We start from the raw sequence: 14,903 nt of genomic DNA, 5'->3' as shown, positions 1-14,903 counted from the left end.
GCAGACATGGCCTGAAAACCAGGCATGTACCCTAACTGGGAATTGAACAGGCAACCCTTTGGTTCACAGGCTGGTACTCAATCCACTGAGCCACAATAGCCAGGGATAATATTACCTTATTCTTAAGTATATGAAATACTATTAGAATATGTTGTGTCATTTCTACTTATATAAACTCATAACAAAATTATTGCAATATAGAGCAGCCTAAGCATTAAAACCATAGGAAACAGTATGTAACAATTATATGTTGAAGAGGCTATTTTTGCTCCATATTTTGCTTCTTCCTCCTTTGTCAAATATTAACTGACTGTAAAGACTTGTGTTTATTCCTGGGCTCTCTGTTCTGTTCCATTGGTCTATGTGCCTGTTTTTATGCCAGTACCAGGCTGTTTTGATTACAGTGGGCTTGTAATACACTTTGAAATCAGGTATTGTCATCCCTCCTGCTTTGTTCTTCTTTCTCAAAATTGCTGCAGCTATTTGGGGTCATTTATGGTTCCATATAAATTTCTGAAATGTTTGTTCTATATCTGTGAATTATGTCATGGGTACTTTAATGGGTGTTGGGAGAGCTGGACAGCTACATGCAAAAAAATGAAGCTTGATCACCAACTTATACCATACAGAAAAATAAATTCAAGGTGGATAAAAAATGTAAATGTAAGTTGTAACATCATAAAAGTCCTAGAGGAAAACATTGGCAGGAAAATTTCATGCCTTTCCATGCTATATTCACACAGCAACATCTTCATGGACATGTCCCCTAAAGCAGGGCATACAGGAAAGAATAAACAAATGGGACTTCATCAAATTAAAAAGCTTCTGCATGGCCAAAGAAAACAGCATTAAAGTGAAAAGAGAAACAACCATGTGGGAAAACATATTTGCCAATGACACCTCGGACAAGGGCTTGATCTCCAAAATATATAAAGAACTCACACAACTCCAGTCCAAGAAGACAAAAAACCCAATTAAAAAATGGGCAAAAGACTTGAACAGACACTTCTCTAAGGAAGACAGACAGAGGGCCCAGAGACATATGAAAAGATGCTCAGCATCACTAGCCATCAGAGAGATGCAAATTAAAACCACAGTGAGATACCACTTCACACCAGTTAGAATGGCCATCATAAACAAATCAACAAACAAGTGCTGGAGAGGATGCAGAGAAAAGGGAACCCTAGTGCCCTGTTGGTGGGATTGCAGACTGGTGCAGCCACTGTGGAAAACAGTATGGAACTTCCTCAGAAAACTGAAAATGGAACTTCCTTTTGATCCAGCAATTCCACTGCTGGGATTATACCCTAATAGACCTGAAACACCAATCCAAAAGAACCTATGCACCCCAATGTTCATAGCAGCACAATTTACAAGCCAAGTGCTGGAAGCAACCTAAGTGCCCATCAGTAAATGAGTGGATCACAAAACTATGGTACATTTACACAATGGAATTCTATGCAGCAAAGAGAAAGAAGTAGCTCCTACCCTTTGAGACAGTATGGATGGAATTGGAGAGCATTATCCTAAGTGAAATAAGCCAGGAAGTAAAGGACAAATATCATATGATCTCACCTTTAACTGGAACATAATCAACAAAAGAAAAAAGCTAACAAAATACAACCAGAGTCATTGAAATTAAGAACAATCTAACAATAGCCAGAGGCAAGAGGGGAGGGGACAGTGGGGAGAAGGGTTTTCAGGAACTACTATAAAGAACACATAGACAAAACCAAGGGGAAGGGTAAATGCAAGGGAGGGAGATGCATTTGGAGGGGGTGGGAGAGAGGGGTGAGGAGAAAATACAGACAACTGTAATTGAACAACAATAAAATAATTTAAATTAAAAAAAGAAAGAAATATTATATAACAATTATAAAAGCAGGAAATTTTCAGCTTACTAAATTATTGTTTTCTAGATGGTTGTAAGTTTTTTACTTTAAAGCAAAATGGCCACTTGATACAATGCTATAAAATGATATTATTTTATTCACAGGCCAAACACAAATACATTTCCTTGAAGATCTATGGTTTGCTTTCTTTGCTCCCTTTGTTCTTGTCTTCCTTTTTCATTTATTTTTATTTTTTGTTTTGCTTGTTTGTTTTAAAAAGTGGTACAGTGTAAGTACTATATTTGTCAAATAAGGTTAAGCTTTTTTTCTAATCCACATAAGAGGGAATGTAAAAGAGTTCCTGAAGTAAATGAACAACAGTTAGAAGGGCAAACAAACCAGATTTTAAAAGATGTTCAGAACTTTCCACAAAGAAAAGCCTAATCCCAGATGGCTTTAGTAACTAATTCTATCAGTTATTTGAAGAATAAATACCAATTTTTCACAAACTCTTCCAAAGAAATAGAAGAAGGAACATATCCCAATTCATTCTATGAAGCTAGCACTACTTTGATACTCCAACCAAACAAGACATCCCAAGACAACTATAGGCCAGTAACTTATGGATATAGCTGCAAAAATCTAAAGCAAAACAAAAATACTAGCAAACTGAATCCAGGGATATGTAAACAGGCTTATATACCATGACCAAATGGGATGTATCCCAGAAATGCAAGGTTGGCTTAACATCTAAAAATCAATTAGTGTAATACACCATATCAGTAGAATGAAGTTCAAATACTACATGATTATCTCAACAGACACAGACAAAGCATTCCAAAGGTCCTACATTCTTCCATGACAGAAACACTTAACAAACTATGAACAAAGGAAACATCCTAAACTTGATATGGGACATTGTAACGGATACCGGGCCAGCAGTATTCATCACGGCTGCAGATGCTCATCGAAACATGAGAAAAAACATACACATGGACAACTGAGTCCTGTGTGGAAATAGGTATGAAACCGCCACTCTCTCGAGTGAAGAGCCTCTTAGCCACCCTCTTAGGGGAGAGTGCCCCATTCTCCCGCCTGAGCAGGCTTTTATTGGGTTCGTTTTCACAGGAATTCAGGTAAAGCTCATTAACATTGCCAGGAAGTAAGGATCGAACAATAGATAACAAAGAAGTCTAAGGGCCTATCTTGAGTCAGGGTCAGATAGCTAAAGAGCTATAAAACTTTGAGGAACAAACTTACTTCTTGTTTGGACCCTTATCATTTCATTGAGAGCATTCTAAACAAAGCAGGTTTCACAGGATTTTACATATTCTTTCATAAGCCTGATCACCCGGGGAACCCACCCTTTCCAGCACAGGGCTGCACCACCCTCTCATTGTTTCAGGCTTAGGTGGAGCAAGGGAAGTAAGGCAGCCAAGAGATCAGGAGATTTTCTCAAAGACAATGAGGACTCAGGTTTTATTAAAGCCAAGGGGCGGGGGCCCATCACCCCCTTTTGCTATAGCCCCCAGATCGTGCCTGTCTTAAGTCATTCCCCCCTTGGGGAATCTTATCCGTTACTGACTAACCAACCAAGCATTGGGGGCCAGGCAGGGTGAAGTAAAAGGAGCAGAAGCAGCGCTCCTGCCAGGGAGATAAGCTTTTGTCTCCTTGGTGACTTATGGTCCAAGATCACTCCCTCAGCCTTACTTAGCCTTGGTGGGGGTTACAGCTTCTTATACCAGGCAGGGCGGTTCCCAACAGGACATCTATTTTAAAAATCCCATAGCTAAGATCATACTTAATGGTGACTAAATGTTTCCCTATAAAATCAGAAAAAAAGACAAGGATGTATGATCTCACCATCCTATTCAACCTGGAGGTTCTAGCCAGAGGAATTAGTCAAAGAAAAGAAATAAAAAGCATTCAGATTGGAAAGAAAGAAGTAAAACTATCTTTATTTGCAGATCACATGGTCTTAAGTAAATAGAAAATCCTGAGGGATGTAATAAAAAAACATTAAATGTGCTAATCCATAATGAAATAATAAACAAAATCACCAAAGTTTTAGGGTATGAGATCAATATGTAAAAATCAATTATATTTCTATTATTAGCAATGAAGAATCTGAAAATTAACAGATTTCCACTTACAATATCATAAAAAATACTCAGGAATAAATTGAATAAATCAGCACAAAACTTGTTCTCTGAATACTACAAAACATCCTGGAAAGAAATTTAAGAAGACTGAAATAAATAGAAAGACATCCCATGTTCATAGGTCAAAAGATACAGATTTTTGCCATGACCGGTGTGGCTCAGTTGGTTGGAGAGTCATCCTGTAACCAAATGGTTGTGGGTTCAATTCCTTGTCAGAGCACTTGCCTAGGTTGCAGGTTCAATCCTGAGTTGAGGCACAGACGGGAGGCAATCATTCAATGGTTCTCTCTCATGTTGATGTTTTTCTCTCTCTCTTCCTCTCTCTCTAAAAGCAATGAAAAAATGTCCTCAGATGAGGATGAAAAAAATAATGATACATTTTTCTTAATGGCAGCAATACTCCCCAAATCAATCTACAGATTCAATATAATTCCTATCAAAAGCCCACCTGACTATTGTGCAGAAATTGGCAAACTGATGCTAAAAATCATACAGAAATTCAAGGGACCCAGAATGGTCATAAGAATTAAAAAAAAAACAAAACACCAAAATTGGAGGACTCATACTTTCTAACTTAAAACCTGCCATAAAGTTATAGTAATCAAGACTGTGTGGTGCTGGCATAAGGATAAGCACAGAGATCAATGAAATAGAATTCAGGGTTCATAAGTAAGCCCTTATGTTAATGGCCCATTGATTTTTCACAATCAATTCAATGGGAGGAAAACAGTCTTTTCAACAATGATGAACAACTGGGCATCCACATGCAAAAGGGTTAGATTGGATCCCACTTTACACTATATACAAAATTCAATTCAGAACAGATTAAAGACCTAAATATAAGAACTGAAACCATAAAACTCCTATTAGAAAATGTAAGTGTAAATCTTGATCACTCCAATTAGGCAGTGGTTTTTCAGATGATACCAAAGCACAAGAAACCATATAAAAATGAGGTAAGTTGGATTTCATCAAAATTTAAATCTTTTGGGCTTCAAAGGATATCATCAAGAAAGTAAAAAGACAACCCACAGAATGGGAGAAAGTATATGCAAATTATATATCTCATGAGAAATTTGTACCCAGAATATATACTCTTAAAACTCAACACTGTTGTCCCCCTTTATCTGTGGTTTCATTTTCTGCAGTTTCAGTTTCCCACAGTCAACTTCAGTCCAAAAATATTAAATGGAAAATTCCAGAAGCAAACAATTCATAAGTTTTAAATTGCACACCATTCTGAGTAGCATTATAAAATCTCATGCTGTCCTATTCCATCCTGCTCAAGACATGAATCACCCCTTTGTCCAATATATCCACCCCTTTGTCCAACATATCCATACGTTACCCACCTGTTAGTCGCTAAGTAGCTACTTTGATTATCAGATCAACTGTCAACACATCACATTGCTTGTGTTTAAGAAACCCTTATCTTACTTTACAATGGCCCCAAAGTGCAAGAGTAGTGATGCTGGCAATTTGCACATACCACAGAGAAACCATAAAGTACACGTATGTGTACAAAAAAACTAGGGTTTTAGTACTATTGGGTCTTAGAACATATCACCCTTGGATAGAGACAGACAAGCTGTAAGAAAAAGACAAACTGAATTTTAAAATTGGCAAAGGATCAGAAATGACCTTTCTCCAAAGGAGACATACAAATGGCCAATAAGAAAATGAAAAGATGCTCAACATTATTAGCTATCAAGGAAATGGAAGCCAAAAAGATAATGAGATATATACCATTCCATATGCACTAGGATGATTATAATAAAAAAGGATGGACAACAAGGAAAAGTAAGTATGTGAAGAAATTGGACCTCAAAAAATGTCTGAATTATGTCCTCCCTGCTGAATTATGTACCCCATTTTCAATGAAAAAAATGTGTTTAAACAAACTTTTTATTACATGCAATAAGTAGTTATTATACTTACAACTAAAGTTCATGTAAGACACTTCAATTAAAATTTAAGAGGAAAAGATAAAATATTCAGATAACAAATATAAATGGATATAGCAGGAAATATAATTCAGAAAAATAAAGATTAAGCTTGTAAAAATGCTCACAACATATTAATGTGAAATAAAACCTAAAATATACAACAGCAATTATGGCTCATATTTCCTACATATTTGTTATGGGCCAGATATTTGTTTGTGTTGTATATACATATAAAAATAAATTTCATTTAACCCTACATATAAATAACCTATGAAGAAAGGACTATTATTATCTTCTCCATGTAATAGATGGAAAAATTGAGGCTCAGAAACTTGCCAGTCCATATAATTAATAAATATGTGGTATTAGACTTAAAGTCAAGTTTCTCTGATTGCAAAGTCTGTTCCCAACCTACTGCTTTAGGATTTAGCACTTTCAAAAGGTGGTGCTTAAAACATCCCAAAATACCAAATAAATTTTTAAAAATAATTTTTCCTACATGTATTCTACAAGTATCTTTAGGCTCAACACCTGTTTTCTTATCAGAAATTAGTATGATTAAAATAAAAATTCATTAATATATTATGCTTGAAAAGGATATTAATGCCCTTTCAAATCATAAACTTACACTTAGGCCTGCTTGGGAAATCCTGTAAGTAGCAGGTGCTTATTAAGTAGCCCTGATTTTAAACTGGTAAGAACAGATAGATACCACATTTGATCTTTGAAATAAAGAACAAATTGACAGTAACCAAAGAGGAGCCGGTATAATGGGAGTTAATAGGGGAAGGGCCATGAAGGAACACATATAAAGGACACATGGACAAAGCCAAAGTGGGGTAGATTCGAGGGTGGGAGGTGGGGATGGGGGGCTGAGGGGTGTGGTGAGGTGAAAATGGAGACAACTGTACTTGAACAACAATAAAAAAAATAAATAAACAGCCCTAATTTGCTATAACCTTTCAAGTTCTTAACATGTTTGACCTATGAAAAGTCAGAGCTGTTGTTTTAAAATAGATATAGTAACTACATTTCTAAATATATTTTCAAACATAAAATTAAGAAAAATGTACTGATACTATAAGAATAAATATTTCTAAAACTCCATGGCCTCATAAGCACTAACTTAAAATTTCATACACTTAAAGTTGGGGATTTATTTTTAAGTATATCATCTAGACAAATAGAAAATGTCAAAATGTATATATTTTGTAACCCTTATTTTCTAACAAAGAAATATCATATACAACTTGGCCACTGAACAGCATCAATAATTTCATTCACTGGAAAGCTGTGGGTATTTCTAGATGTTTTTTTATCAAATGTGTATGTCAATTTCTGCCTTCCATGTGTTGTCACTGTAAATAAGATACCATTACTGTACTAAGCTGTAGTTGTACCTTAAATGACTTGAAATGTATTGGAGTTACTTACTGGCTCTCTTTCAAACAGCCCCAATATAGTTGAGCTTCCTGAGTTCTTCTATCTGCATTTTATAGTGTTTTCATATCCTCAAATGTTTTCAGGCTGTCAGATCAATTTCTCCTCTTTTATAGACTGCCCCAACTTTACCATCACCTGCTACTGCGAAAATATTTGTGGAAGAAAAATCACTATCATAGCTTTATCATAATCTTGTACAAAAATTTAATTGCTTCGGACAGTCTTTGAAAGGTACAGAGCATGTGGCATCTACTTGAGTGAATCAGAACACTCTTACTTTTGAGATGCTAGTCATATTCCAAACAAAATTTGTAAAGAAATTGAATACTAAGTGAACTGTTCCTGTATTTATGTCTAGAGCAAAAGAGCACCTAGCACAGAATCTGGAATGTGTATATGTAGATATGAGTTTTTTTCCACATAGACTCAAAAGGGGACTGCAGGATGCACACCAAACTTAATCCTGTCTAGTAAGTAGAGTGTGAAGGGGACTGAGAATAAAAAGAACTGTTACTTTTGGTTTACTTCCTTATGTGTGAATTTTTTAGGTCATGCTTGAATTATTTACATGTATAGTTTACATTCGGGTTTATGCATCCAGACAGCCAATGCAACAAAAGCACTACCAATCATCTCCACACTGGATGGGGAGGTCTGTCTTCTTGCCACCTGTGAGAGCTACACAGCACATTGACCATGTCTGAAGAGGACCCTAGCATATGCAGTGCACTTGTGATACAGACTGTGTTCCCTTCCTGATGGGCTGGCTGCATTCCTGGACCTCACCAGTGAAACACTAAAAAAATTGAATCTGTGGTAGGTCCAAGTCTATGGACATAAAGGTCAGACAAGGCTATTCTTTCGTAGACCTCTGCTTATTTTTTAAAAAGAGATGGTTCAGCTTCAGCTGTGTGGCTCAGTTGGTTGGAGCATCATCCTGTACACCAAAAGATTGCAGGTTCCACTCCTGGTCCAGGCACTAGGTTGCAGGTTTGATCTTTGGTTGGAACACATACAGGAGAAAACCAATCAATGTTTCTCTCTCACATTGATGTTTCTCCTTCTCCTTTCCTCTCTCTCTAAAATCAGTGGAAATGTGCCCTTTAGTAAGGATTGAGAGAGAGAGAGAGAGAGAGAGAGAGAGATCACAACATGTTTTCTGTCTCTCAGATAGCCTACAGCGTAGCTTCTTTGATTCAGTTTTCACTTCTCTATTCCATGCATCATTGTGTTGTACATGTAGAACTGTGTTAAATTTAAGTTGCACAAGTACAGTACATTCATATTTTAAATTGGTACATGACCTTGGTCATCCTTAGGCTTCTTTCATCAGCCAATATTCCCACCATCACTCAACAAAAGAGTTTACAAAGGATCACATAACTTGTTGTTTCTGTGTGATTATCTGAAGAACTCTGAATGCTGAGGGTTGCTGAGTTGGGTCTCTTGTTGAGGTTTCTTATTAAAATGTTAAATGTAGTCAAATAAGTGACTAAAATTGAGGCTATTTTCAATCATGCTTTATGCTGCTTTTAATATATAAATTAATAAGGAAATCAACTTTCATATAACTGCTTTAGATTATCCATGAATTTCTCTGGATAGCCAACCTGGCAACTGCCAAGACTTATTGATGAACTATTAAAACACTACAAGCTGCTATGAACATTGGGGTGCATAGGTTCTTTTGAATTGGTGTTTAAGGATTCTTAGGGTATAATCCCAGCAGTGGAATTGCTGGGTCAAAAGGCAGATCCATTTTTAGTTTTTTGAGGAAATTTCATACTGTTTCCCACAGTAGCTTCACCAGTCTTCATTCCTACCAACAGTGCACTAGGGTTCCCTTTTCTCCACAACCTCACTAGCACTTGTTTGTTGATTTGTTTATGATGGCCATTCTGACCTGTGTGAAGTGGTATCTCATTATGGTTTTAATTTGCCTCTCTCTGATGGCTAGTGATGCTGAGTATCCTTTCACGTATCTCTAGGCCCTCTGTATGTCCTCCTTGGAGAAGTGTCTGTTCAGGTCCTTTGCCATTTTTATATTGAATTGTTTGTCTTCCTGGTATGGAGTCATGTAAGTTCTTCATATATTTTGGAGATCAAACCCTTGTTCGAGGTATCATTGGCAAATATATTTTCCCATACAGTTGGTTCCCTTTTTATTTTGCTGATGTTTTCTTTAGCTGTGCACAAGCTTTGTAATTTGATGAAGTCCCATTTGTTTATTCTTTCCTTTATGTCTCTTGCTCTAGGGGACATATCAGTGAAAATATTGCTGTGTGGAATATCTGAATTTTTCCTGCCTATGTTCTCCTCTAGGATTTTTATTTAAGTCTTTTATTTATCTTGAATTTTTTCGTGTATGGTATAAGTTGGTGGTCAAGTTTCTTTTTTTTTTTTTTTGCATGTAACTGTCCATATCTCCCAACACCATTTGGTGAAGAGGTTATTTTTACTCTTGCCCCCTTTGTTGAATATTAATTGTCCATAGAAACTTGGGTTTATTTCTGAGCTCTCTATTCTGTTCCATTGATCTATGTGTCTGTTCTTATGCCAGTACCAGACTGTTTTGATTACAATGGTCTTGTAATACAGCTTGATATCAGGTACTGTGATCCCTCCTATTTTGCTCTTCTTTCTCAAAATTGCTATGGCTATTCGGGGTCATTTATGTTTCCATATAAATTTTTGAAATGTTTGTTCTATATCTGTGAACAATACAATTATATCAAAGGTACTAGCCAAATGCTGGAAACAGCTTAAGTGCCCATCTGTAAATGAGTGGATCAAAAAACAGTGGTTCATTTACACAATGGAATACTACACAGCAGAAAGAAAGAAGAGACTCCTACCCTTCGCAACAGCACAGATGGAACTGGAGTGTATTGTGCTAAGTGAAATAAGCCAGGTGATGAAAGACAAATACCTAGGATGTCACCTGTAAGTGGAACCCAATCAATAAAACAAACAAGTGAGCAAAATAGAACCAAAGGCATGAAAAAAAGAACAAACTGACAGTAACCAGAGGAGTTGGGGGAGAGGGATAGCAGGGGAAAGAAGGGGAAGGGTCAAGGAACATGTATAAAGGACTTATGGACAAAGACAAGGGGTGGGGAAGGATTGAATGTGGGAGGTGGGGGGGGTGGGGCAGGGGAGAGTAATGGGGGAAAATGGATACAATTCTAACTGAACAATAAAAAGTCTTTTTAAAAAATACTACAAGCTAATACTATTTACCATAAACACATATTGGGAAGATCTTTGGTATAGGGAGAAATGAGCTCTGATTCCTGGCTACTAGTCCTAGTTCTTCCACCAATCAGTTTCCTCATTTATTGTACAAATGTGAGATTTGAGCTAGATGTCCTATAAATCCCTTTTAGTCCTAGCACTCCAATATTTAACATGTCAAATTTTTTCTGCCAAATAGAAACCAGTAATACATTAATTTTTTTTGCAGAATCCAGAGTATATCATAAAGAGCATCTTATTAAAATTCATAGTAACAAAAATATTCTTTATATGTAATATTTGAGTCATAAACTGGGACAGTAGCTTGAAAATGTTCACAAAACTGACCTAATGAGAACAATGACTAATTTTTAAAAGTTTTATTTTAATTGTTGTTCAAGTACAGTTTTCTGTCCCATCCCAGCCCACCCACCCATCCCTCACACCTCTCTCCTATTTCCATCCCCCCTAGTTTTTGTCCATGCGTCCTTCATATTTGTTTCTGTAAACTCTTCCCCTTTTCCCCTGAAATTCCCTCCCCTCTCCCCTCTGGTCAACAGTGACTAATTTTTGACTCTGGTTGCAGTATTCTATTCCACTATGCTATCTTTGTTTTACTTTTGTTATACTCAGAAAGCAATATTCTTTTAAATATTTTATTTATTTTTTTTTAGAGAAAAGGAAAGGGGGAACAAGAGATGGAGAGAAACACCAATGTTCACACATTGATCAGTTGCCTTCTGCGTGCCCCCAACCGAGTACCCAGCCTGCAATCCAGGCATGTATCGGAAATTGAACCCATGACCCTTTGGTATGCAGGATGGTACCCAATCCACAGAGGCACACCAGCCAGGATAGAAAGCAGTATATTTTAAATCATCTCACGCATGATCAGCCAATTTTCTGTTCAATGTACTCAAAGTTCACCTGCTCATTTCTTACTGCTGGAAATCTCCACAGAATTCTCTTCTCCCTTCAATTCTATCATCAGAAAAATTACCAATCATACTGTCAATTTGTTTCCTATGGGCATGCCTTAAGGTTCCAGATGCAGTATTTGTCTCATTTTTTACATAATTTCTATTAATTTCCTATATAAATTTCAACTCCATACAGATGATCTGTTACTATCATCACTACACTTATACAGACCCAATTCCTCCAAGTACCAACTGGTTGAGAAGAACACCAGAGATTCTTTGTATTATTTCTAGGGTAGTTTTGGACCTTCCCCTCTGTGATCTTTCTTGCATTCCCTTTTGGACTCCCAAGCTCTGGGTCTTTGAAATCAAAGAATAAAATTGGTTTCCCATGTTCTCCAAAGATTTGGCTTGAACGCCCTGTCTGCATTTCCCCTCTCCTGGCTTCCCTGAGCAAAGCATCCTGCCCTTATTGTAGTTTCCAAGATCTAAACCCTAACTCTAACCTGTCTGACCAGAACCTCAACAAAGTGCACTTGCTCAAGTTTTCAGATCTGTCCTTAAAACCAGCAGACACACAGACACATGTACTGTTAATTTGACATGTATAAGTCAGAAGCCACACTACTCCCTGTACCCAGGAAAGAGGGGGAGGGATATAACTTCTAACCTCCAATCAGTTCCAGCCAATAGCAAAGGTGAGGGAGGTGCTATCACCTACTACCAGGCACACTCATATCATAGTCTTTTTGTGACTCTACCTATCCCTGAAAAGAATTCAGAGAAAACTGGAGAAACTCCACAATTTCCTAAGCATATAAAAACTGCCATTTCCTATACATGTAAAAACTGCCATGGATACTCAGAAGTCCATGACTCTCACAAGTCAAAGGGCTAAAATAATCACTCAGTATACTTTCTTAGCCACTCACTTTGTCAAAATACTTAAATTCTTCTGTACTACTTGGCACCCTGAGCTCCCTCCTATTTCACAGCCCAATCCCTTCTTCAGGATCTACACTAATGGATTCTGAAGATCATGAACTAATGGATCTATAACTGGTACCCCAAAGGGTCCATCAGTTTCCTCTCTAGCACAGTAACAGCCTCAATTCTGACTGGTCAGTGGCCACGCAGTCAATGCCCCAAACATCATGCCTCCTGGACATCACCATTGGCTCCCTTCAGGGGTGACCCCCACCCCAGGCTAGTCTGTGATTTTTCTGCTTTTCCCCACTGGCCCTGGGAAACACAAGTGAATCTCGACAAGGAATAACTGGCACTTGCCACCACAGCATTCAGCCTGCCAGCTCCTGTTCCTTCATGTCCTCTCTGGCAGTTGGCCCGAACACAGATGAGAGATGAAATGCCAGTGGTAGTATCACTGGCACCCCAGCAGGTAATGTCTGGTGCCCATTTAGCCCTTGACCAAAGGCTTTGACTACTCACCAATGATTCCACCAGAGTTGCCTGCATGTGGCCATTTGTGGAATCTGCAGCTTCCCCAGGATTTTGACCTAGACAGACAGAAAGAGAGATGCAAAAAGGCACATGCAACCAAAGCTACCTCTGGTTTTTGACCAGCCTCCTGGCATATCTGAGACTCAGCCCTGGTGGAGAAGATAATTGTTGATTGTGCCAAAAAGTGGGTCATTAGCTGATATGCCCTCAAATTCCAAATTAATATTTCATATCCAAGAGCCATCTTGCAATGACCCTTCACTCAGAGTGTATATGAACTCTTGAATTTTTCAGCTATCTTAAGAATATTGGCTCTCATAGTGTCGTCTCACTACTTTTGTCCAAGGCTTGACAGGTTAGCCCACAGCAGTGTAGGTAGGGTTAGGTAGGAATGTGGTAATAAGTCCATACAAATAGAAGTGGACTCTTGCTACTCAGACAAACAAGGCTTTTTCTAATCAAGAAAAAGGGAAGCTTGATCAAATAACATACTTGGGTACATCACATCCCTGATAGATGGGTGCAGTTCAGTTCCTCCAGAATACAGAGAGAGGGACATGACATGAGTTCATGAGAACCCCATCTTCCCTTGATAAATGCTGGTGCTTTTAGTAGGAAAATAAAAACAAAGACAGGGAAACAAGGAACACTGGTTCTACCAGGACAAAGGTGGCCTTATGCACTAACATTTAGAGGGCTAATCATTTCAGACAGGCCCCCTTCCTCAAAATTTTTTTGTTTCTTATAGCCTATGCATTGGACAACTAAAATAAACCCTGTTACATGATCTAGAAAACCAGGCAAAAGCAAAGGTCATTCCATCATGAGAGATGTTCCACCTCAAGTCCTTTGTAACATGCTGGTCACCACTGAAACTCAAATAATCAAATTTGATCAACCAAGAGACAGTTAAACATAAGCTACACTTGACCAACATCAGAGCCACCTTGGAGTGGCTCTCAAAGAACAGAATGCTGGAGGAGATGGAGGATATGCTATCAGAATGGTCAGGTGTCCTTATCAGTACAGTAAGCCCACAACACACTTTATGACTCCATCAAACCACTGATGGAGTGGCTCTACCTCAGGCCACTCTAGGTACTCAACAAATATGACAAAATGTTTGGTGGCCCTCCAACTAACTGGAAAGATGGCCAAAGATATTTCTATCACTATCCTTGCTATCAATATGCCCCATTCCAAACAGTGCTACTCAAAGTGTTATCTATGTTGCTGGCAGTCCCACAGTTTGCTGCTGGCCCACAACAAGGGAAGTAAAATAACCGAGGGTAAGTTTTTAAAAATTTTTACAGTAATCTGGCAGAATAATTTTATAATGAATTTAATGATAAAATATTTGACTTTTAAAATATTTTCCAGTAATTCACTTTTTTATACTTTACCAAAGCATCAGACTGTGATGGAATGAAAATTTTTAAAAACTTTTCTTTCATCAGAAACAATTTGAAAAGTGCCTATCAAAAACAAATATGACTATGATTCATTTCTGATAACTCTTTGGTGATCTCCCGTATCTGCAAGAAAAAGTCATAGTTCATCAACATTGTGTATTCAGGCTCCTTGATCTGGACTTGACTTCTCCTTTAGAGCAATTTCCCAACCGGTGTGCTTGGCAATGGCTCAAATGGGTGACAGGTAAGACCACTGAATGGAGCCTGGGACAGGTGGAGTTCCTGAGCCATGGGACCATGCTACAGAACAAAATTCAACCAAGTACCTTTGAATATCTAATTGGTTTTACTAAGTGTTTCATGAATCAGGCTCCATGGCATCTAGCAGCTAGAAGGGCATTTTGATGAATTTTACAAAATGGAAGGTTCCCATAAAGCTAAAGTGGGTGGGACTAGGAAATTAAAAGAGTGGATTATGGATTATTTCAGGCAA

The 14,903-nt window shown here is 37.8% G+C and overlaps 1 protein-coding gene across 3 annotated transcripts in view; it reads right to left on the bottom strand.

Moving 5' to 3' along the window:
- Positions 1-3,868: 3,868 nt before the first annotated feature.
- N4BP2L2 (NEDD4 binding protein 2 like 2) overlaps positions 3,869-14,903 on the bottom strand; it is a 74,807-nt gene continuing 63,772 nt past the window's right edge. The window contains exons 7-8 of one of the 3 annotated variants that reach the window (XM_045844791.1): positions 12,987-13,054; positions 3,869-4,319 (exon numbers count right to left, since the gene is read on the bottom strand). In XM_045844791.1, the coding sequence (XP_045700747.1) occupies positions 4,270-4,319; positions 12,987-13,054 (118 nt within the window). In that variant the 3' untranslated portion in view covers positions 3,869-4,269. Of the gene's footprint in view, positions 4,320-12,986; positions 13,055-14,903 lie in introns of those variants that run through there. The other 2 variants (XM_045844796.1, XM_045844795.1) reach the window with 2 other exon arrangements.

Source organism: Phyllostomus hastatus, unplaced genomic scaffold (genome assembly GCF_019186645.2).
Source record: "Phyllostomus hastatus isolate PE091 unplaced genomic scaffold, TTU_PhHast_1.1 phas_contig_41, whole genome shotgun sequence".
NCBI classification, from domain to species: Eukaryota; Metazoa; Chordata; class Mammalia; order Chiroptera; family Phyllostomidae; genus Phyllostomus; species Phyllostomus hastatus.
The sequence above is the reverse complement of the archived record's forward strand: the minus strand, read 5'-3'. Positions and strand labels throughout refer to the sequence as shown.